General features: G+C 41.4%; 1 protein-coding gene across 1 annotated transcript in view; it reads right to left on the reverse strand.

Moving 5' to 3' along the window:
- The window catches only part of chrna3 (cholinergic receptor, nicotinic, alpha 3), a 29,610-nt gene extending 15,052 nt beyond the window's left edge, over positions 1-14,558 (reverse strand). Inside the window, exons 1-3 of the mRNA XM_034186625.1 lie at positions 14,367-14,558; positions 13,739-13,878; positions 8,143-8,187 (exon numbers count right to left, since the gene is read on the reverse strand). Coding sequence (XP_034042516.1) covers positions 8,143-8,187; positions 13,739-13,878; positions 14,367-14,421 — 240 coding nt within the window. The 5' untranslated portion in view covers positions 14,422-14,558. The remainder of the gene's footprint in view (positions 1-8,142; positions 8,188-13,738; positions 13,879-14,366) is intronic.
- Between the last annotated feature and the right edge of the window lie 10,573 nt (positions 14,559-25,131).

The raw sequence follows: 25,131 nt of genomic DNA on the forward strand, positions 1-25,131 counted from the left end.
GTCCACTATCGTGGCCACCCTCACCTGGGACGTGGAGAAGATCGTCCGGGAGGCCCTGGCACGGAGCCCGGACCCAGGTACAGGTCCGAAGAACCGTTTATACGTCCTACCAGAGGCCAGAGCTGCAGTCTTGGACTTCTGTCACGGTTCCAAGCTCTCCTGTCATCCAGGGGTGCGAAGGACCGTGGCAGTTGTCCGGCAGCGCTTCTGGTGGGCGTCTATGGAGGCCGACGTCCGGGAGTATATCCAGGCCTGCACCACCTGTGCCAGGGGCAAGGCTGACCACAGGAAGGCCCAAGGACTACTCCAACCACTTCCTGTGCCTCATCGCCCCTGGTCCCACATCGGCCTGGATTTCGTCAAGGGCCTCCCGCCGTCCCAGGGCAACACCACCATCTTCACGATAGTGGACCGATTCTCCAAGGCGGCCCACTTCGTGGCCCGGTGATCCCCGGCCCCTGCTTACCAGCCCGGGCAGGAGGTGTGGCTGTCCACGAAGGACATCCGCCTCCAAGTGGACTCCCCCAAGTTGAAGGACCGGTACATTGGACCTTTCAAGATCCTCAAAATCCTCAGTCCTGCCGCAGTGAAACTCCGACTCCCAGCTTCACTGCGGATCCACCCGGTTTTTCATGTGTCCAGACTCAAGCCTCACCACACCTCACCCCTCTGTGCTCCCGGTCCAGCACCGCCTCCTGCCCGGATCATTGACGGGGAGCCGGCTTGGACAGTGCGCCGGCTCCTGGACGTCCGTCGAATGGGCCGGGGGTTCCAGTATTTGGTGGACTGGGAAGGGTATGGACCCGAAGAACACTCCTGGGTGAAGAGGAGCTTCATCCTGGTCCCGGCCCTCCTGGCCGATTTCTACCGCAGACACCCGGACAAGCCTGGTCTGGCGCCCGTTGAGGGGGGGGTCCTGTTGTGTGGGCCGCCAGAAGAGGATGTACTGCTGGCCCACCACCAAAGGGCGCCCTGCCTGAAGTGCGGGCTTCAGGCACGAGAGGGCGCTGCCGCCACGGACACAGCCGGGAGTGACAGCTGTCACTCATTAATTCCTGACGGCTGTCACACATTCTTCATCATCGCACTCCATAAAGACCAGACGTCATCTCCACCTCATCGCCGAGATATCATACTTCATTGGAGGTAATACTCTCAGCCTTTTTGTGAGATTTATAAATCTGTTATTGTGAGTGTTTGCAGGAGAACCGGTCATTTTTGCGGAGGCTGTGCAAGACGGCGCTCCTTTTCATCTGAGACTGCTGCAACGTGTTGAGTGAGAGGTGGAGGTGGCATTCCCACCGCTGTTGTTACTGGGTGTACACACACCCACACTTGACTGTCTTTGTTCTTCGCCAGCAGTACCAGATCCGACAGTCGGGGACGGTGATCACCTGGGAATTCGGGACTTGGCGGCTCCAGTATTCACCGGGTTCTGTGGGGGCGGAAATCGTGTGGTTCCGGCTCTTCTCAGGACAGACGTCTTCTATCCTCGAGCCTGCCCACACGTCACCTTTGTAATTTGACTGTAATTATATTCTGAGATTGTCTGTATGTTCGTTGTGCACATTTCACAACATTAAATTGTTACCTTTTGACTCATCTATTGACCGTTCATTTGCGCCCCCTGTTGTGGGTCCGTGTCACTACACTTTCACAACATTATTTGTATGTTACTGCTGCAAATAAGTATTTCAACATCTGTGAAAATCAATGTTAATATTTGGTACAGTAGCCTTTGCTTGCAATTACAGAGGTCAAACGTTTCCTGTAGTTTTTCACCAGGTTTGCACACACTGCAGCAGATCTTCTCTAGATCTCTCAGGTTTGGAGTTTCAGCTCCCTCCAAAGATTATCTATTGAGTTCAGGTCTGGAGACTGGCCAGGCCACTCCAGGACCTTGAAATGCTTCTTACAGAGCCCCTCCTTAGTTGCCCTGGCTGTGTGTTTGGGGTCATTGTCATGCAGAAAGACCCAGCCATGACCCATCTTCAATGCGCTTACTAAGGGAAGGAGGTTGTTTTCCAAAATCTCACAATACATGACCCCATCCATCCTCCCTTAAATACGGTGCAGTCGTCCTGTCCCCTTTGCAGAAGAGCACCCCCAGAGTGTGATGTTTCCACCCCCATGCTTCACGGTTGGGATGGTTTTCTTGGGGTTGTTCTCATCCTCTAAACATGGTAAGTGGAGTTGATTCCAAAAAGCTCTATTTTGGTCTCATCTGACCACATAACATTCTCCCATGCCTCCTCTGGATCATCCACATGGTCACTGGTGAACTTCTAACAGGCCTGGACATGTGCTGGCTTGAGCAGGGGGACCTTGCTGCCCTGCAGGATTTTAAATCATGACAGCATCATGTGTTACTAATGTAATCTTTGTGACTGTGGTCCCAGCTCTCTTCAGGTCATTGACCAGGTCCTCCTGTGTAATTCTGAGCTTTCTCAGAATCAGCCTTACCCCACAAAGTGAGATCTTGCATGGAAACCCAGACCAAGGGAGATTGACAGTCATCTTGTGTTTCTTTTACTTTCTAATATATAATCATAATAGTTGTTGTCTTCTACCAAGCTGCTTGCCTGTTGTCCTGTAGTCCATCCCAGCCTTGTGCAGGTCTACAGTTTTGTCCCTGGTGTCCTTAGACAGCTCTTTGGTCTTGGCTATGGTGGACAGGTTGGAGTGTGATTGATTGAGTGTGTGAACAGGTGTCTTTTATACAGGTAACAAGTTCAAACAGGTACAATTTACAGGTAAAGAGTGCAGAATAAGAAGGCTTCTTAAACTAAAATTTACAGGTCTGTGTGAGCCAGAATTCTTGCTGGTTGGTAGGGGTTCAAATATGTATTTGCAGCGGTAACATACAAACAAATTATTAAAAAATCATACATTGTGATTTCCAGATTTTTTTTCTTTTTTTTTTTTTTTTAGATTATGTCTCTCACAGTGGACATGCACCTAAGATGAAAATTTCAGACCCCTCCATGATTTCTAAGTGGGAGAACTTGCAAAACTGCAGGGTGTTCAAATACTTATTTTCCTCACTGTATAGTCCAGTGTTCACCAAAGACATCCAGGAGGTATTGAAGAGAAAGAAACTTATCTTCCAGTTGTTTAACTAACTCAGGAGAACACAGTCACTAATCCACATAGTCCTGCAGAAACAGTTTTGTATGAATATATCTTCTTTTTCTCTCTCTCAGTGCTAACATATTCATGGTTTTAAAGTTCTAAGTAGTTTGTTTGAGTTTTCACAGTCTAAGACAACTGGCGGTAACAAAGAGATGATGAAAAAATTGGCAAAATTTGGTTTTTGGATGAAAATGGATTATTGTGAATGGACTCCAGTACCCTTCTCTTTGAATAACAACATTTGGTAACTATGTTCTTGTGCATTAAAATTTAATATTTACTGTTGCGATCACTTCAAACACACTGTTACCTCTGTTATTACCCACATAATGGCTGTGTTCTGATTGTGAAACATTCATCAGTTCGTCAGTAGAGTGGATGACTGGTTGTCACCCTCCCAAAATGTATGTGGTGTAAGCAGAGGCACATTGCTTTCTTCATATTGTGTATCAATTCAATTAACCAAGGCAGCCCGAGCTACTTTTTTCATCCCTATGGGTGGTCATACCAGAAATGGTGACCATTTTGAATTTTGCGAAACTATCATTGTTCCTGGTGGCTCTATGTTACAGATTGGGTGCTTGTATGAATTTTTTTTTTCATAAATATTTTTATTGAAATTTTGCTTATAAAACAAGAAATTACAATAATAATAAAACAAACAAAATAGACAAAAATAAAAAAAAAAAGCACTCACAAACATAAAACCTCCCACCCCCCACCCAAAGGCACACGGTTCACTCAAGTTAAATTAAAAAGTTTACATGTCGAAGTTTTTCACAACGCGAAGAAAGGGCAACCAAATGTCTTTAAAGTCCTCAAACATTCCTTTAGAAATGTAGCTCAGTTTTTCCAATGCCAAGTTGCTGGACATCAGTTTGATCAAAACAACAAAAATTTACGAGTTTTCTTTCATTTGACGTTCCTTTAAAAGTGTTTGGAATGATGTGTAGGATACAGAATTTATTGTCCATTGGCATATTACAGCTACTTAAATCAGAAATGATGCAAGTGATCTCCTTCCAAAACAACTGAATTTCTACACACTGCCACATGCAATGAAAAAGAGTGCCCTTTTCGCTGCTACACTTTACGCAGACATCTGGGATATTAGGATTGAAATAATGGAGTTTTACAGGTGTTATATAAGTTCTAAGTATCCACTTATATCGTAGTAGCCTGAATTTAGTGTTGATTGATTGTTTTTGTGCCTGAAGACAGACTTTACTCCATTCCTCTACAGAAATGTCAACTTCCAAGTCTGTTTTCCAGACCTGCAGATATGAGAGGGTATTTTCTTTAGATGAATCAAGTAGAATACTATAGAATTTGGAGAGGTGGCCTCTGCTTTTATGATGGTTAACACAATGATTCTCTATGGTAGATAATGGAGGCTCAGTGGTTGTTTTGAGAATGGTGGTTATAAAACTTCTGAGTTGTAAGTATTTAAAGAAGTGTTTCTTCTGCAAATTAAATTTGTTTATCAGTTGTTCAAATGACATCAATGTTCCTTCACTATATAAGTCTTTAATTTTACTTAGACCTTTGTTCATCCATAGTTTAAATCCCATGTCTGCTCTTCCTGGTTTAAACAAATTGTTACCCCAAATTGGTGACAAACCTGAGAGTTTAGATTCTTCTTTTAGTACAGTGTGTGATTGGTGCCAAATTGATATAGTGTTACGGAGATTTGAATGCATCTTCTGACATTTACAGTTATTTTCTCAATGTTTGCTGAACCACTTTGCAAAGCTACAAAGCTGGCACAAAACCAAGAAGACATCAGTTATGTCCTTGTGGTGCACATATAAAATTACTTTGATCTGAAACATTTACATGTAAAAATTTCCATTAAAAACACGGAAAACAAAATAGAAATTCTTTCTGTGGACAAAAAAAAACAAAAAAAAAAACACAAATTTCCATATGGGTGCTGTTTTTAACCCAAGCTTCAGGACAATCACTGACACACTGATGCATTAAAAAAAAAACCTGTAAAATAACAAACAGAAGCGTGTGAGACATGGTTTGAACTGTCACTGATTACAGGTCAGCCATTTAACGTGAGTGTGGCTCCGGCACAGATGAGACTCACACCTTTAAATACGGCACTTGGATCTCTGCAGTGCCTCATTACATTCAGAGTGGTTCAGTGAGCTATGATTCATGGCAGCAGACGCTCCATGTGAGACCAACTAAATGGCAAAAAGCCTGAGGTCACATGGAGAGTGTTGATACTGTGAAATATAAATGTGAATTTAAATCACATTTGTTCATTCAGGTTCACTACAGACAAGATTGTTTAAAAAAATCTCATCTCGTTAGACATCCAGTAAGGCTACATGTGCACTCAGCGAAGTGCAACGTATACCTCCACCAATGCACAAGAATTTCAATTATATTAACCATAACCATAATCCAGCAATTTTACCATGTGTACAATAATGATGATAGTGATAATGTTAATGATACTAATTATTCATTCATTAATTTTCTGCTGCTAGTCCAGGTTGCGTAACAGTAGACCAAGCAGGTCACCCCACACTTCCCTGTCCTCAGCCAAGGCCTCTAACACTTCCTGGAGGATTCCAAGGCAGCTGGGAGATGAAGTCCCTCAAGCATGTCCTGAGGGCCTCCTCCCAGTTTGATATGCCTGAAAGACTTCCCTAACAAGACCACCAGGGGGTAACCTACACAGCTGCCTCCTTTCAATGAGAAGAAGCAGCCACCCTACTCCAACTCCATCCTGGATATTAGAGCTTATCACCATGTGCCTGAATGCAAGCCCAGATACCAGATGGAGGTATCTCATTTCCTCCACATATTATTTTTATTATTATGTCCGCCAAGAACATAACAAAATTATCAGTGTTTATTTATCTGTCTGTCTGTTAGCAGGATTATGTCAAAACTACTACGATGTATTTTGACAACATTTTCACCACAGATCGATATTAGGGCATGGAAGACTCCACTTAATTTTGGAGATGATCCGGATCCGGATTAGCGGACATCAGAAATCTTGGATTGCTGTTGTTATTAATATGTATAATAACAACAGCAAGCACAAGCACGGACATGAACGAGCAAAGCTCTTCAGCATCTCATCATGTCATTTAGGTGCTTCAGACTTTTTTTTTTTTTTTTGAGTAAATGCTTCAGGGGAGCATTAGCATGACTAAAACCTTTCATCTTCTGGGTCTGGGGGGCTCAGACCCAGACCCCCTGCCTTTTTGACCATTTTTCATTATTTGCCTCTCACAGTTCCTCGCCATCTATCCATGTCATTTAGATCCTTCAGACTTTTTTTCAAATGGTTCTTGGGAGCATTAGCATGGCTAAAACTTTTCAGCTTCAGGCTTCCCATGCTCAGTGTACTTAACAATGATGCAGTCACATTCATGATTGTTTTGAGATGACTCTACTGTGTGGTTGTGAGACTTGGACACTAACCAGTGAACTGGATGTCTTTGGTCATAGGTTTCTAGGATCTTTGGGTTGGTATGAAATTAGTGGTTACTTGAGGAGATGAAGATGAGGAGTATCATTTGCATTGTGAGGGAGTGTCAGTGTTGACATTTTGACCATGTGACCTGTTCCTGTATGCATGATCCAGCACATTGGTGCTGGAGTGTTGAGAACCCTAGAAGCTGGAAAATGCCAAGGACACACCCAAGACAGATGGTCACTTTTGAGAGGTGATGATAGACTGATTGCCACAGATATCAGAGTGTTGCAACATAAAGCAGGAGCAACTTGTGTGATTAATGATATTGCTGATTTTCAGCCCTTCCAACTTGTCCTTCGGACTCGGGCTGATACAGATACATCGGGCCATGATACAGAGCATGATACATAAACAGACGTGATAAGATATTTATCACATTTACAACAAAAATAAAGAACAATAACCATATAATTATCGTCAACTCCTTTTGTCAAGTTCTACCGGAGAAAGAACAAGGAGCCCTCTCTTCTCCTTCTTGGTTCCACTCAGCCAAGAGTGGTGTAAACAAGTTCACATCACTCTGTTTTCCTGGTGGTGTTCTTGTTCTTATGTCTCTCTGTAAAGTCATGAGTGTCCTCTTCACTAACTTCTTGGTGTCTCACAACTTCAATTTGAGACAAGTTGTAGAATTCTCCCTGCTCAGGATGCTAAAACTCTCACCTTGATCACACATCTTGTTTAAATGAAATGATCAGGATCCTGCACTTGTCACCAGGGTAACACAAAGTGGGGGTGTGTCATTGGTGGGGCTGTTAAATGGTGGCTCCTGATTGGATGAAAAGTGGGGCGATACAAAGCCTGGTATTTTCAATGTCTTTTTTTGTATTGACCTGTTTTAAGATTTGTATCGCCGTGATTTTATTGCCACAGTTTCCAGGGCAAAAAAAATTGATAGGAAGAATGTATGATTTATCAACCCTGTTTTTCTTGTAAATGGACTGCATTTATATAGCGCTTTTCCATCTGAATCAGACGCTCAAAGTGCTTTACAATTATGCCTCACATTCACCCCCATGTCAGGGTGCTGCCATACAAGGCGCTCACTACAAACCGGGAGCAACAGGGGATTAAAGGCCTTGCCCAAGGGCCCTTAGTGATTTTCCAGTCACGTGGGGATTTGAACCCATGATCTTCTGGACTCAAGCCCAACCTCCCCTCTTGTATCTCATGAGGGCTGGTTTACAAGAATAGGGCAGATTTTTGTTGTAATATGTGATAAAGTTTCTTTCTTGGCCCATGCCACACCCTTGTACCAAGTTCCATGAAACCCACCCATACATTTCTCAGTAACTCTGACAAACAAAACAAAACAACATACATGGTAAAGTATTTCCTTCTCCACAAATGTAATAAAACAACTGGGATCAATGGGTTTAAAAATCGTTTGTGTGTGAATGATTATTTCTATCAGTTTTGTCCTGAAGAATCACACGTGACAGAAGCTGGGATACAGTCAGCATCCTTGCTCAAAAGCTAGTTTGCTCAGATATGCACAAACTTACATGTCTCAGCCACAGATTTGTCTCCATGATCTGGTTGACTTCATCCTGACAAAAAGCAGAATGCATCCTTAATAAAGACATTTATATCAAACAAAGGTAAGTCTTTTTTCATTTCAAACTCTGTTACAGGTCAATTATCTGTTTCCTTTCTGAAGGGTCATATCACAGTACATCGTTTACCTCTAAAGCCCTACAGCTGCAATAGATAGAATCAACTGATCTGGTCTAAACTCAGCTTATTCTGTTTTTGTGGAAACTACACAGTACAGCTTTAGTAATGGAATACAGGAGAAAGGACACTGCAGGAATCTAGTTTGTGGGACTTGCTTACTTACTTATCTCAGTACATAACAGTATCCATTCATGTGACCGTGAGGCATTCAGGAGCGCTTAAGCTTTGTTGTGTCATAAAATTTTATTATTATAGCCCTGATTGATTCTGCAAGCCACATCCAAATGAATCCCTTCTTCTTCTGTTCTTTCCTCGTTCAACTGCTCCAGTTAGGGTTCACCACAGCATTGTCTGTTTCCATCTCACCCTGTTCTCTGCATCTTCCTCTGTCACACCAACCACCTGCATTTCCTCTGTCACCTCCACATCCATAAACCTCCTCTTTGGCTTCCCTCTTCTCCTTCCACATGGTGGCTCCATCCTCAGTATTCTTCTCCCAGTATGCCCTTTGTCCCTCCTCTGCACATTTGAATCATCTCAGTGTCATATCTCTGACTTTGTCTCCAACTGTCCTACCTGCACTGTTCTTCTGATATGTTCATTCCTAGTCCTGTCCATCTTTGTCACTCCCAAAGAAAAATCATAGCATCTTCAGCTTGCCACCTCCAGCTCTGCATCCTACTTTTTTGTTAGTGCCACCATTTCTAAGCCATACAACATTGCTGAGCTCACTACTAAATTATAAACTTTCTCTTTCTCTCTTGCACATATCCTTCTATCACAAATCACTCATGCCACTCTTTTTATTTTGTTACTTCTTGTTACTTCTAGAGAGTCAAAGAATTGTGATATAAGTATGTGCAAGTAAGTCCTATACAGTCCCACAATTGATGCATACTCTCAACATGGTATAAATTATACATATTTAAGTATTGTAATCATAATAATTGTGCTTCACAACAGTGACCACTTCATGTCTATTTCTGATACTTGTCATGTGTGTTTCAGAGAGTCCTTGAGCTTGAAGTGGCTGCAGTGGAAAACCAGTTCATCTTCACTGATGAGGTTAGATTCCACCTCACAAAAAGACAAAGGAGGGGAAGGAATATCATCGGCCAGCATGCCATTGTTGAAGTTTCTTTCCAGCGCAGAGGGAACATCACAATGTGTGTAGCAATTACCCACCATGGCGTCATCCATCACCATGCTGCTCTTGGCCCATCTGACCACATTCATGAACACCTTACACAATACACTCATTCCACCTGATCAGAGAGATGGCCCAGAGCAACTCAGGTACTTTGTCATTTGGGACAATGTAAGTTTCCACTGGGCTGCTCCAGTTCGTAACTGGTTCACTACCCACCCACGCTTTTTAGTTATCTCCCTCCATAGTCTCCATTCCTCAGTCCTATTGAGGATTTTTTTTTTCTGCATAAATGTTTTATTATTGCTGTTAACAGCTCTTCCTGCATCCCACAATCAAGTTTTATGTCTCTTTTTTTCAGGACAACCTGTGCTTTCATAATATATATGCTTTTGTTGTATTTTATAACTGTAATAAAGGTTTACAATCAGGGTCGGACTGGGAACAGATTTCGACCCTGGCATTTTTTCCTCTGGACCAGCCCACTATTGGCCCGACGAATCCACCCCCAAACACGCACACCCACCTGTCCATACCGAACCCCCAATGAACAAATACGATACACCTAAACACCATGAACACACACCTAAACACACACTTTCACTGTCATTTCACCTTGATCATAGTACAAAACCCGGCGCCATGAGGGGGCGTCCTGATAACATTAAAGGCAATTACATATTTTGACAAAATTACAAGTTTAAATGAGTATATATATATATATATATATACACTTGTATATATAAAACATCATGAGGTTTATGTCACAGAAATCCTACTTTACAATCACACTGCAGTCATTGTTAAATTATTTCCTTTTGCATTTATAATAAACATTTGCATTTATTTAGTGTTTGTTTTTCTGGTTGAAATAAGATATAAATAATCTACCAGACTTCAAAAAATATACAAGTTTCCATGTTATTTTATTTGTCTAAAAATAAATGTCTGAGGTTCCTTATGTTAAACAAGAAATTATCTAATCTGAAATAACAGGTGGTTTTAATACAGATGAAAGGTTTCTAAAGAACCATTTATTGTTACTGTTTTAATTACAAGTGTTCTAAACTTTTTTTAACAGTAATCAGAAATTTTGAGGTAACAACAACAAAAAACATTTCCAATGATTTTTCTTCAGAAAACTGCTCTATAAATGAGCAGTCCTGTCACACGTTAATGTTTTGTACAGATCAGTGGTTTCTGCACCAATCGGATTGGTCCAATCCATTTTGTACAGATCAGTGGTTTCTGCCACGAGTCTTCCGTGTTTTGGCCCGACGCGTCGTTCCTATTGGACAATGCGAAGGTACGTCACAGCTCAGATTGTCAAAAGTTGGCACATCTCATCTCAACAGAACACCGGCTCTGTGGTATGCAAGAGATCACTTGACTGAGCGTCTATACGTTCAAATAATAATTAAAAAAAATACTGTCATCACTCTTCACTCTTAGTCAGTCTCTTACAAAGGTGCAGCATAAATACACGAGCTTTCCAGGAGCGCACGTCTCCTCCAGTGTGCACTTTTTTTGGGGGGGGGGCGACCCCGCCTCCGTGATTTTTTTTTTTTTTTTCTGGCGCCGGGTCTGACAAAACGGAAGCAAAAGGACACAAGCGGAAAAAAAGTTTTTGTGTCTCCAAAGTGTGTGTGTGAGTGAGAGAGAGAGAGAGAGAGAGAGACAGAGGTAATGTGTAACCACTGCTAGGATTCACACAGCAGCAAACTAAGGAGCTGAAGTCCGTAGCTGTTGCATTTAAAGATTAACAAAAGTAAAGCACAGTTAATTAAGATAAAAGAAACGATTCCAACCTTGTATCAGTAGAAGAGCGGAGAGAAGTCCAGGCGCCGAGGACTCAATCCATTCACAGGGGTGGGAGTGGCTGCCTGCTCTACCTGCAATCTGATTGGCCACCCTGTATGCTTCTCCATTGTCATTGGCTGTTGGTCATGTCAATCACTGTGCTCGATGTAAGTCTCCGTTGTGTGATCAAACGGAAACAAAACTGAAACCTAGAATAAGACTGTGCCGTGTATGAAACACTACAGAACTTTTATTTTGACACAAATTCAGGAAGTGGCTCTGCAGCTGCGCTGATTAAATGCTGTAGCTTCACTGATCACAGATTTTCCTCGTGTTGACAGCAGCGCGCGGTTCGAGAACACTGTATATTTCCATAATCTCTATAAATATGGGACGGCCGCCCCACGCACATCTAAACGTGCAGCGGAACACTGGGCAAATGCCCAAAATCACAGATTACCAGTCCGAGCCTGTTTACAATCAGAAATAAGAAAGGTTAAAGTAAAGCAGAAAATATTTTTCCACACACATTTATTCAAAACATACAGCAAACTATAATAACTGTTTTGACACTTTATAAAGGTAATTTGAGGTCTTGTGTGAAAGACTGTACAACAAAAGGTTCAAACAAACACAAATGCACATTTTGAACAATATATACAAAATGGTCTATGTGTTTTGTTTGTCTCATCTCAAAGCAATTTCTGTCTGCTATTACACAAAGGTTACATCAGAAACTTCTACTTCTTCTGTGTTTTGGAGTGTCCTGTGCTACTCCTAAAACAGCTTTCATTCACACTTTGGCCCACTTTGGCTCCTTACAGTATGAGGAGCGGCCCTCCCCCTCGCTCCATTGATATGGGAAACAGTGCTTTATGCAGAGAAAGCAACAGAGTTATCCAGTAACATTCACATGCAAACTAATGGAGCAATCCTGATAGTTACACACTTGTTGTTTAAGCACCTGAAATTGTCATCAGAGGCTCTCCATCTGCTTTCACTGATCACTGTGCGTAATGGCACAGGGTGCATTGGAGACCAATAGTATGTACTCATTGGAGCACCCAGGGGGCTATTCAAACGGGCCAACTAGTAACATATCACTCCTGAAAATGATCTTTGGCTTTTCATGTGAGTTAAATCTGCCCTACGATTGGATTTTGGAAAACCATGTGACGGTGAACCAATTCCGATTGGACACTCACATTGCGCACATCATCACACAGCTTCTATGAGGAGTACAAAGATGGCCGATGGCTGGCTTGAAAGTCCACTGAGTTAACTTTTCAGCAAAAAAAAAAGAGTAAGTTTCTATCTCATATCATTAAAAAGTTATTTATAATTTAGTAAAGCTTGGTCTTAGCCATCGTATACAACGGTGTCAGCCCCAGAGGGTTAAAGCTGAAGGTATACACTACAAATGCACCTTGGCTTTTTTTCAGCTACTTGGGGAGGTGGAGGTCCAGAGAGCAGATGGGCAGGTTTGTGACCAGAGAATCCTCAGTTTGATTCCTCACCAGACAAGTAACTCTCTAAGGAGCATAACATCACAGTTGACATCAGTGTGTGAATGTGAGGTATCACTGTAAAGCCGTTTGAGTGCCTACTTCAGAGAAAAAGCAATACAGAAATTCATCCCATCACTTAGCTCCATATGTTGGTGTACAGAGGCAAAATATAAATGATAAAAAATTGTGTTACTGTTCAAATACCTGACTGGATGTCTTTTTGAAATATAGACACACACTAAAAAAAAAAAAAACAACAAAAACTAGCTAATTGGATGAACTCAATTCAATCATGAGCAGGATGTCCATCTAATAAATATATGTAGCCCCAACTCAAATAAAGCACACTCATGCAAGATAATTTATTTGAATTTAATTTAGTTGGGACTACATATATTTATTAGATAGAAATCCAGTCCAATGAGTCAGTTTTATGAGTGCATATAATGTCCTTGGAGGCAATTATCTTGTCACTCAACCCAGACACAAACTGGTGATCTCGACTGATGTTATTTGAAGCCTGCTGACAGTGTTAATTTTGTGAATGAAGGCTTCCTGTCAAACATAATCCTTCTTCTTTAATTATCATCAGCCGAGTCAGAGGCCTGTAGGTCTGCTCAGCGGTCACCGTCAGTCAATCACCTCCTGCAGAATCATTAAATCCAGATGGCGTTCATTGGAAGAGGATGTGAGCGAGTGATGGAGGATGTCTAATCTGAGATGCACTCAGACAGCTGGCATTTCCCATCTCGTCTTAGACACACAAACACGCCGACCATCTCTTCATCTTCCACAGCCTAATAATTTAGGAGCACCTCGTGGAGATCCTGTGCACCCTATTTGTCTAACATTTGAACGGTGAGCTTCTAGAGCTGATTATTGATCAGGGAGATAATAATTGTCTGTGCTGTAAATAAATCATACATGCACTCAGTGGAAACGCTGACAAACCCTCGGCAGGACACTCACCACTTTGACCAGCTGTGACATGGACACCTCAAACTGCACGATGACAGGGTCAGAGACATTTTCCACTGGTCGTATGTACTGGTTGTAGTTGGAGAAGATGACGGAGAAGAGCTTGTGCTCTGCTTCTGAACAGGTGCCTCCTGAATCACAGCAGAAATAAAGACAGGATAAAGATTGAGCGCTGCAAAGCTCACAATCAAGATGATTTACAGCCATATGGTGACTGTTAGTGATCATTAATCCTAAGAAGGAGAGCATGAATCCAGAAAGCAATTGGAATTTATGGACTGGCTTTTAACTTTCTGATGTGATCCGTCTTAGCAAATGTAAATTTAAAAAAAGAAAAGAAAAGAAAGAACCTGCCACCAATACAAATATATCAATAAACAATATATGAATAACAAACAAATGACATGATGCACCATCAGTGTGCATTTTTGCATTATGTGGAATGCAAGGTTTGCAGGAGCAGGTTTGCAATCAATGCACAAAGTTAAATCATTTAAAAAATAAATATCTGTCATGCAATTGCACTCTCTTGCAGATACAGAGTATTATATGAACAGATTTAATGCCAAGCAACAAGTAAGAAAGACACATCATATTACGGCAGCAGTCAAAAACTCACCGTGCAGAAGAAGAATAAGAGGAAAGGATAAAGTGAAGAGACCATGAGTTTTCATTCTGTGTCACTGAGACAAAATGATTCCAGGATGAGTGGAGGCAGAAAGGTGAACACGCGTCTGCAGCTGCACGAGTGCAGAGAGGCAGAGGCACATCCAGCCACACAGACCGTCGCAGCACTTCACACTGCAAAGAAAGAAAAAAAAAACTGCAACTGAATCATGGCCACGTTTCATTTAACCAACAAACTATGCACTCCTTCGAGCGTACACCTCTGCCAATAATTCTGTTGCTTTTATTCCTGCTTCATTCTTGTTAAGGTTTCACCAGCATTTTTATGAAAACTGGCTTATTACTAAAAATTACAGTTACTTCCTCCACCCTTTTATCTTTTCAAAATATTTTCAACCAAATGCTGTAAAAATTAGTTCTAGTGAGTCATCATAGGCCTCATAAAAAAGAACATTAGTTTATCATCCTTGACATCAGAAAAAAAGTGGTGAGGGAGGGTGAATTTTTTTTATTAATATATTTATTTTTTCTTAGAAACAGGTAGCCTACATACAACGTCATTTCTGTGGTGTCTAAAACATTGTGTGGGTGTAGTAGATTATTGATACCTGCACCCGAGCACCTCTATAAAAGGCTAACTGCCCAGAGCAAAGTGCAGAGTAAGTCGGCAGGCAAAAAGACCAGTTTGCTGTTGCGCTTGTAAATCAGCGTTTGTCGTGTTCATATGCAGCTCGTCATTTCTTCCATGGTTATATCTAATTCAATATCTGTTGACATTACAATCTCAAACCTGAAAAACGACACACACAACACCTACATGCAAAGTGAGGAACTGAAAATATCAGATATTTTTTTGTTTCTATGTTGAGTACAGTCAGTGTACTGCACACTAGTAGCGTGATAAACGTGTACTGTGTGTGAGACTGAGCAACTGTGTGGTTGTCAATGAAAACAAGCCGCAAGTTCCGGATCCGGCTAGTGGGCATGCCGGTTCTTGCAGCAGGTGGACCGCCATCAATGAAATTCGCCTCTTTAGTCCATGAGCATGGAGAAATCTGTTCAGGTCTGGGAGTATGGACTGGTGTCTCGTGGCACTGCATCCACCACACTGCAGAGCCACCTTGGAGTCTGTAAAGCAACCATCCAGGCAGACTATCTGCATTTTTTAAAAGTAATCATCCATCTGCCACTGTGAGATAAAAAGCGGACATCCCTTTGACCTTCTGCAGCCACTGGGGTCTTCAGTACAGAGGCACCTGCATGCTGAAACATGCCCAAAGAACCATGCTGCATGGTCAAAAGGTTGTTCCTTCATAATGTAAGGGATACGGTGCATCTGAAAAGTATTCACAGCGCTTTACTTTTTCCGTGTTTGTTATGTGGCCTTATTCCAAAATGGATGAAATAATTTCAAAAGCATTTTTTCAGATTTTTGCAAATTTATTTAAAAAATAATCTAAGCAATCACATAAGTATTCACAGCTTTTACCATGAAGCTCACAGTTGAGCTCAGATGCATCCTGTTTCCACTGATCATCCTTGAGATGTTTCTACAGCTTAATTGGAGTCCACCTGGGGTACATTCAGTTGATTGGACATGATTTGGAAAGGCACACACCTGTCTTCATATAAGGTCCCACAGTTGACAGTGAATGCTAACGCGTCGACAGTAAAACTTAATTTGCTGCCATAAAATCCAGCATTGAACATCCGCAAATCATCAGACACAACAGTTATTCCCATTCTAATCCAATTACATAGTTTGCACGGTTTATTTTTCTGTAAGTAATTCAGTCAGCGAATGATTTTGAAAGGGTGTGGTCGGCACATCAAATTTACCGTAGCAACAGTGTCTCCGTGCCAAACTGGAAATTCTATGAGCAGACCCACAGATTTCTCCATCTTTCAGCTGCATTGAGTTAAACCCACGGTAAATCCATCAATCAATCCAGTTTAATCCATTAAATCCACGCATTTTGGCATCATCATCGCTGCACTAGTTTCTGTTGCTCTCAGCTGACAGCGCCATTAGTGACAGCTGCGCAGCAGGGGGCAGAGTAACACATCAAATGTGAAACAGTTTTAATATTTTGCCACTGTCCACGTGATATTTTATGGTCTGAAATCTCACATGATTAACCAATCAGATTTACGGGGAAAAAAATGTAATTGGACTAGAATCCACTATACCCTCAAAATAGCAATAAAACTGGGTGTTTCACTGTGCTGTGGTTTTATTTTAACCAAGGTCAAATTTTCAAACTATTTAAAAATTCCTTTTTCTGTTGTGAAATTTAACATACTTTGGTAATCTGGTGCATTTACATGCAGCCTGTCATGTTGTCAAACATGACTTAACTCAAGTCCACTGAATTCGGTCATCAAACCACATGCTAGATTAGCTTTATTGACAACTGTGATCTTTACACACCTATTTGTCACAGTTGGAGGCTGTGACCTTGTGTGAAAATGAGAAAGGGGCTTTAATAATTAGAAAAAAAAGCACAAACACATTAATAAAGATGTGCAATTTCAAAGTTTGGAAAAACACTATTAATTTAATTTGGAGCTCTGTTACTGCTGCCCAGTTGTATTTTCTTTTTAGTAATTTTATAGGGGTGGAATTTTGATCATATGTTGATCAACATATGATCATTTGATCATATGTTTTCAAAAATGAGTTAGGCACTACCAGGCGTGACTGCTAGCAATGATTTAATATGACTGAAGTTGTAACAAAGTGACTTTGTCCTTTAACTTGGTACAGAAGAAAATAACCAAAGTCCATCCATCCATCCATTTTCTTCCGCTTTATCTGGAGTTGGGTCGCGGGGGCAGCAGCTCAAGCAAAGCCGCCCAGACCTCCCGATCCACACACACCTCCCCCAGCTCCTCCGGGGGAACCCCAAGGCATTCCCAAGCCAGCCGAGAGATGTAGTCCCTCCAGCGTGTCCTGGGTCTTCCCCGGGGCCTCCTCCCAATGGGACGTGCCCAGAACACCTCTCCAGCGAGGTGTCCAGGGGGCATCCGGAAAAGATACCCGAGCCACCTCAACTGACTCCTTTCAACGTGGAGGAGCAGCGGCTCGACTCCGAGCTCCTCCCGAGTGACCGAGCTCCTCACCCTATCTCTAAGGGAGCGCCCAGCCACCCTGCGGGGCGCTCCCTTAAGGAATAACCAAAGTAATTGATTAATTTATTTATTTATACACCCAACTCGTAGGTGAACTAGTCACGAGTCTGGGCTTCGTTTCAAATTTTTTCTCCTTCTTTTAACCACCGTCTGCCCCAGCTCTGTTTTTTTTAGTTATTTATCATGGGTTTATTCTGTTCTATTTTGCTTTGCCACTTTGTTTCTTTGCTACTTTTATACTATTATATAATAGCCATTGTCCAGTTGTGGTCTTGTTTTGTTCAGCCAGTTTGTGTTTTCATTGTTGTTTAATTGACAACAATTTGTTGTTTATTTTATTTGTTTTTTGTTTTCATATGTTGTTTAACTTATTTTGTTCTTCTCATTTGTTCTATTATCTGTTGTGCTTTATGTCAGATTTTGTTAATCACAGTCTGTTTTATTTTTAATTTGTTTCGCCACTTTGTTTTCTCAGTCAGTTCCAGTTTTGTTTTGTCTTGGTGTTTATTTTCTTTCAGTTCTCATGTTCATGCCTGGTTTGTTGTTGTATTATATTCTGCCCTTGATTTCCGTTTTAGCTCTGTTCTGTTTTTGCCATTTGTTTCCACTCCACACCCCTGCACCTGCCATCATGTCTTCGTCCCTCACTCATATTTGATTGTGTTCACTGCACCTGCCTCGTTTCTTTCACTCACACTCTTGGCACCCGCTCACGTGTCTTTGTCTATTACATCACTCCACTTTGTGCACTCCCCTCCTCACAGTCTTGCCCATGTATAATCTTTGTTCACTAGCCATGCCCCCATCTAGGTCTTTCCTTAACGCCACCTGTTCCTCATCTCACATCCTGATTGGTCCACCTGTATTTAAACCTCACAGTCCTTCACTTCAATGCCAGAGTGTTGTCTCTGTACACTTTCCAGCACCCGTTTATCAGTCCTGTTTTTTGTCAAGCTGTGTATCGAACTACTGCTCTGTGTTACCTCGACCATGCCTCTTGCATCATCCCAGATGTCGGTGTTTGCTCGTGCCTCTGACCCCTGCTCATTCATGACTGCATCTCTGCCTAATCCTGCTAGTACTTCTGCTGCACTGACTGACCACATGTGTACCGAAACCAAGCCTGGAATAAAGACCAGGATTTCTCTTCCACCAAAGCCTAGTCTGGGAGTTTGCATTGTGGGTCCAGCCACTCCGGGTACCAGGCAGCCACCTGTCCTGACAGTCAAGAGCCAAACAGGGCATTAATTCAGCACTGAAGGACATTTTGAATTGTGGGTAAGAAGTTTAAGAACACGTGGGTGTAATGTATCATGCTGACGTGTTCCTAATTAATAATTAGGGAAAAAAAAAAACACCTCAGTATTGGAAACCATTCAGAAGATTCAGACGGCTTTCAATGGCTTTCAGTCGAGTGAGTATCCGAGAAATTGTGTAACAGCTGGACATGCCCCAACATGTCCTGTGAGACTTCCAAGACGGAGGTGTTTTTTTTGCTGCGCGTCCTGAGCTGCTTCGTGCCAACGCGTGAAATCCTCCGCACGTCTTTCATTACAAAATCTCCTGTAACAGTGGAATGTGCCGCAAAAGTGCTATGTCCAGCTCTGTTGCCATTTCTGTGGTAGTCACATGATGTCCCGGATCAACACAGCATTCAGTTTAGAAATGATCTGGTCGATCCAGCCTGTCGAATGGCCGCTCGGCCCGCCGCGCACCCTCCGCCGCTGTGGGCCGTCTTTAAAAAGGTTTTAACAGTCCATAATCCGCGTGACGCCGACAGAATCTTCACCAATATCCAACTGAATCTATCAAATGGTTTCCAACTGCCTGTCTCTAACAGTTTCTGAAAAAAATTTCATGGAGCAAAGCGGCAGTCTCTCAGCAAGTTCTCAGACAAAAGAAATCCGATGGGAGGGGTGGACCAGTACTCACTCAAAGCCTGCCCACAGGCGAATGACGCAACCGACAGGCGTGGAAAAACTCACACATGCACACGAAGGTTCAAGCTTGTCTGATGTAATCACACGTGATTCAAATCCATATAGTTTTTGAAAAAAATAAAAAGGTACGATACTTTTTGGACAGACCTCGTAAATAGCAGAAAAACTGCTTGCTTGACATCAGATCAGGGCCCGTATCCACGAAGCAACTCAAAGCCCTCTCAAAGAGCTTCTAACTTAGCCTAAAGTTTCCTGACAAGGAATCTTAGCCTAAGAGTGAGCCAGCAAGTGTCTGAGAGCAACTCTGAGCAAGGAAGGGACTGAAACTCCTATCTTTGTGAGGAGGCGGGATTGACCCCCATTGCTCTTTATGATGCAGTCTTCTAAGAGCTGTGATTGGTTGTCACAGAAAGGGGAGGAGAAATAAAAAAACAACAAATGCTCTCTGCCCTCTTAGTCATGAATGGACAGTGAAATCAACTCATCATATAAGCTGAACTCCATTAAGACATGTAATCATGAGGATAACTTTATGATGATGAAACCCAGAAAAATGAAATGAATTGTTAAACAGCTTGAAAATGATTGAATGTTCCTCATTCACATGATGAATATCTATATAAAAAAGCGTGCATGCATAAGTTTATTTGATACATTTAGTGGGGCAGCATAGCAAAACAATTGTGCATTCTTCTTTTATCACAAAAGACACAATTGTTATGGAAATTGTAGTTAAGCTGATCCACTAATTCATTATGAGTACATAATATAATTGTAAATACACTAAAAATACATGCATGACACAAGAAAGTGAAAACACTTATTTCCATTGTGGTCCATTTAAAATCAAATGACAAAATAGAAGTAATAATAAAAGAAAATAACTCAATTTTAGTTTCATCAGTCCACAGCACCTTATTCCAAAATTAAGCTGATTTGTCCAAATGTGCTTTAACATACCTCAAGCTACTCTGTTTGTGGCCTGTATGCAGAAAAGGCTTCCTGTGCATTACAGTGTCATACAGCATCTCTTTGTGCAAAGTGCGCTGTATAGTAAAACGATGCACATAGACACTATCTGCAGCAAGATCATGTTGTAGGTCTTTGGAGCAGGTCTGTGGCTTGACTATGACTGTTCTCACCATCCTTCACTTCAGCTTATGAGATTTTTCTTGGCCTGCCTGTGACGGTCCCCACTGTCCTGTAGCGGGGCGGGCCCATAATCAGGGGCACCTGGGCCTGGAGCACGATTGAGTTGACAAACCAGTTTGTTACTTTTCTATAAAGTTTAATTCATATCAATTAAATTATTTGACAATTGAGAAGGAAACTCTCACACTTATCTTGGCTCTTCAACATTTTGAGATTTATGTGACTTGCGGTGATGGTCCTCTGATCATTTATACAGACCATAATCCACTCACGTTCTTAAGTACTCTGAAAAGTCTAAATCAACGTCTAATTCAATGGGCACTGTTTCTACAGGTGTTCAGTTTAGACATTCGTCATATTAAAGGTTCTAATAACTTGTTGGCTGATGCTTTGTCACGTGCGCCAGTTTAAAAAAGGAAAAAGCAAAGTTGCCTTAATTTTTGTGCCTGTCTCTCTTCTGCCTCTCCCCAGTTTCAGGCGCCGGAACTCTGGAGGTGCAGCAGAGGACCATCACCGCAAGTCACATAAATCTCAAAATGTTGAAGATAATCAGGGGCACCTGGGCCCGGTGTCCCTGTCTCTTATTTAAGTGGGCCCAACTAATTCATTTTGTTCTCTCCCTCTCTTTCTAGGACGTCTTGCTGCGCCGACCAGTAACAGAGCGCCTTTTTGCACAGCTGCACATTTTTGCGCCTTTTAATTTATTGACTTAAACTATTGTAAAGAAATACTTCTATTTTTCTAATCCTCTCGTTGTGTCTCCTCCTTGTCACTGTCCTCTGAGCCACGGGCATGTGACACTGCCACTTCTGGCCTTAACTAGTACTGTGCCTGTGGTCTTCCATTTCCTCACTCTGTTCTTCACAGTGGAAACTGACAGCTGAAATCTCTGAGATAGCTTTTTGTATCCTTCCCCTAAACCAGTGGTGTCCAAACTGTTCCAGAAAGGGCCAAGAGGGTGAAGGTTTTCATTGCAGCCACTTACTTCAGCAGGTGATTTCACTGATTAACATCCCTTTGAACTGGTGGGATGAGCTCATCAGTGAAATCACCTGCTGGAGTCGTTGGCTGCAAAGAAAACCTGCACCCTCTCAGCCCTTTCTGGAATAGTTTGGACACCACTGCCCTAAACCATGATGTTGAACAATCTTTGTTTTCAGGTCATTTGAGAGTTGTTTAGAGGCTCCCATGTAGCCACTCATTAGAAGAGATGCAAAGAGGGGAAACATTTGCAAATGGCCACATTAAGTATCCTTTCATGATTGGATTCACCTGTGTAAGGAGGTCAAGGGTCACTGAGCTTACCAAACCAATTTTGTGTTACAGTAGTTAGTGCTAAATGTATTCAAATCCATAAAATGACAAGGGTGCCCAAATTTATGCACCTGTCCAATTTTGTTGAATTAATTATTGCAAACTTTCTGTAAATACTAGAAACTTCATTTCACTTCTCAACCGTCTACTACATGATATATTTAACTGAAATTTCTGATCCAGACAACCAATGATTTATAAAGGAAAATCATGAAATTTATCAGAGGTGCCCAAACTTTTGCATACAACTGTAATTGTACAGGTCTTTCTTGCAAAAGAGGTCTCGATCTCAGTGGGACTAATCTGGTTAAATAAAGGTTAAAAATGTATTTTCAATGAGACTGAGTCTCTTTCTGCTTATGATCATAGGTTAACAGTGATTTAAGAAAAAACGCACAGTCTTGATAAAAGTTATGAGACTAAAGTGCAGCCATTACCCCAGACACTGATTGCTCTTGATTTTAATGAAGCTCTTACAGAAGAACCAAACTGTGTGCAGAATCTCTAACAATTGTGTGTGTATATATATATATATATATATATATATATATATATATATATATATATATATATATATATATATATATATATATATATATATCATTTTTCTTCTCCATGCATATGAACTACTTGCCCAAATTATTTACCTTTGATCCTGGAATTTAAAATTCTTCTTCTTACTTATAAGGTTTTGAATAATCAGGTCCCATCTTATCTTAGGGACCTCATAGTACCATATCACCCCAATAGAGCGCTTCGCTCTCAGACTGCAGGCTTACTTGTAGTTCCTAGGGTTTGTAAGAGTAGAATGGGAGGCAGAGCCTTCAGCTTTCAGGCTCCTCTCCTGTGGAACCAGCTTATAGTTAGGGCTGGATCAGGTGACCCTGAACCATCCCTTAGTTATGCTGCTATAGACTTAGACTGCTGGGGGCATTAGTGATTGATCTCTGCTCTCTTCCACAGCATGTCTTTTTCCTGGTTTTCTCCCTCAGCCCTAACCAGTCCCAGCAGAAGACTGCCCCTCCCAGGAGCCTGGTTCTGCTGGAGGTTTCTTCCTGTTAAAAGGGAGTTTTTCCTTCCCACTGTCGCCAAGTGCTTGCTCACAGGGGGTCGTTTTGACCGTTGGGGTTTTTACGTAATTATTGTATGGCCTTGCCTTACAATATAAAGCGCCTTGGGGCAACTGTTTGTTGTGATTTGGCGCTATATAAATAAAATTGATTGATTGATTGATTGATCCAAAGACAGGAATTTCATTTCTTCATTTGAACATTTTAAGTACAATAATTGAAGATTTGGTTTCTGTGTGATGAAACTGCACAGGAACGTGTCGCAAAAAAATCAATGAATCAATTAATTAAATTTAATTAAATAATCTAAAAACCCAGGCAAAAAAAGAAATCAAATAAAAATAAAACAACAAAAAACAAAGTGAAAATTTTACAATCTCTCTTCCTCCCTGTACAGTAAAACTTGCATATAATGGATTCAGGTCAACCGTTATAATCAAAATCCATTACTGTATATATATATATATATATATATATAAACGGAGAAAATCTGTTATCATATAAAACGGACAACTTCATTACATGTATTGTTACGGTCAGGAAGCACCGAACAATCTATGGGGAATCCCCAGCACCAATGTATTTCCTTGATTAAAAGCCTGACCTTGAATCAGGACCTCATTTAATGAACGGGTAAAAACATAAAAAAAAAACAAAAAAAAACATCTGCCTCAAATAAGTGCTGGATGTGCATTATTATGTGCATTAAAAAGATTACATTTGGTCGAGCTCTTTTTTCTAAGCCCGCTGCATACTGCTGCCTTAAAATCCTAATACCTGATTTATGCTTCTCCAGCTCTGTGGCCATGCAATGACGTTGATATGTGCGTAACCTTTTAAAGTTCTGTCGTGTGTTTATGCAATTTACTGCCAGAACAATGGCTTTTTCTGGATTAATTTGTCCCTCAATGAGTTCCACTTAATACAATCATCAACCTCCAAACCAGCAGTGCGGTACGTGCAATACCTCTCCATGAATTGTGGGTCATTTGAGTGTCTTTTTCAGGCTCCGTGTTGTGAAGTTGGTCATATTTGTGGATGTTTCTGCAAAACATATTTGATCAATGATCAAAATGTAATTAGCGTGTGCCCTACAAAAACGATTAAAATATGATGGGAGAGAAAGGAGTAAAAATATAAAAGTGAGAAATCACAGCCTTTTGCAGTCTCCGTTGTTTAGCAGGTGCGTAGGTTTGCAGCCCCACAGAGGGCCTCTGAGCTAAAACACTTTGGTTCATCACACCCAGGGATATGTGTGAAACATAACACCAAGGTATCAAGCAGCATTTTGTTAATAATCGCTGGCCTTTAATTACGCCCTGCCCCCTTTAGCCGCCGGGTCTGAGAACAGTTTGAAAAAAAATAACGTCCAGGATTTTAATCAAGGAAATACTGTACCCACTTTCCTCGAACTGGCAAGTGTTAGTGCTGAACTTTATATCATACCTCTGTTACTGGGCAGGTCCATAATGAACTGTCCTGTATATGTGAGGGATTTAATGAAAATGCATTGCAATTGGATGGGATGTTTTGTCCGATGTTAGTGAAAATCTGTTATATACAGTGTTTATTGCATGGAAAACCATAAAAAAGCATTGGGAGTTCCGCTTTTGTCCGGTGAGTCTGAATATATGGTTTATACAATGACTGTTTTATATACATATGTGTGTGTGTGTATCACATTTTTATTATGAGATAAAGACAAAAATTAGACTGTATATAATTTACTTTTTTTCGTTTTTCCTGTTGCCGACAAGACCTCATAATTGTAGGACATTTTAGGCATTATTTTCAGCTAAAATAAGATGCATACTGGGACACCTTTAATACGAGCGAAGCGGCACGAAGCTCGCTCATGGTACACTTAGTCCCAAACAGGAAATGCCAAATTTTGAGTCCACAGTGAAACAAGAAATGTCAAGTGTCAAACACTTCCTGGATCGACAGACGAGATCACATGGAATCTCGCTAGAACTCAGTGGTAAGTTCACACTGAAATAGGACGTGCCAAATTTTGAGTCCACAGTGAAACAGGAAATGTCAAATGTTGAACACTTCCTGGCATGGGTGGAGCTAGAGCGGAGGCCAGTGTTGCACTGGACTCCCCTGAAATTTGATTGGACACAGATGATTGACAAGTCACGGCACC

This window comes from Thalassophryne amazonica, chromosome 2 (genome assembly GCF_902500255.1).
Source record: "Thalassophryne amazonica chromosome 2, fThaAma1.1, whole genome shotgun sequence".
NCBI lineage: Eukaryota > Metazoa > Chordata > Actinopteri > Batrachoidiformes > Batrachoididae > Thalassophryne > Thalassophryne amazonica.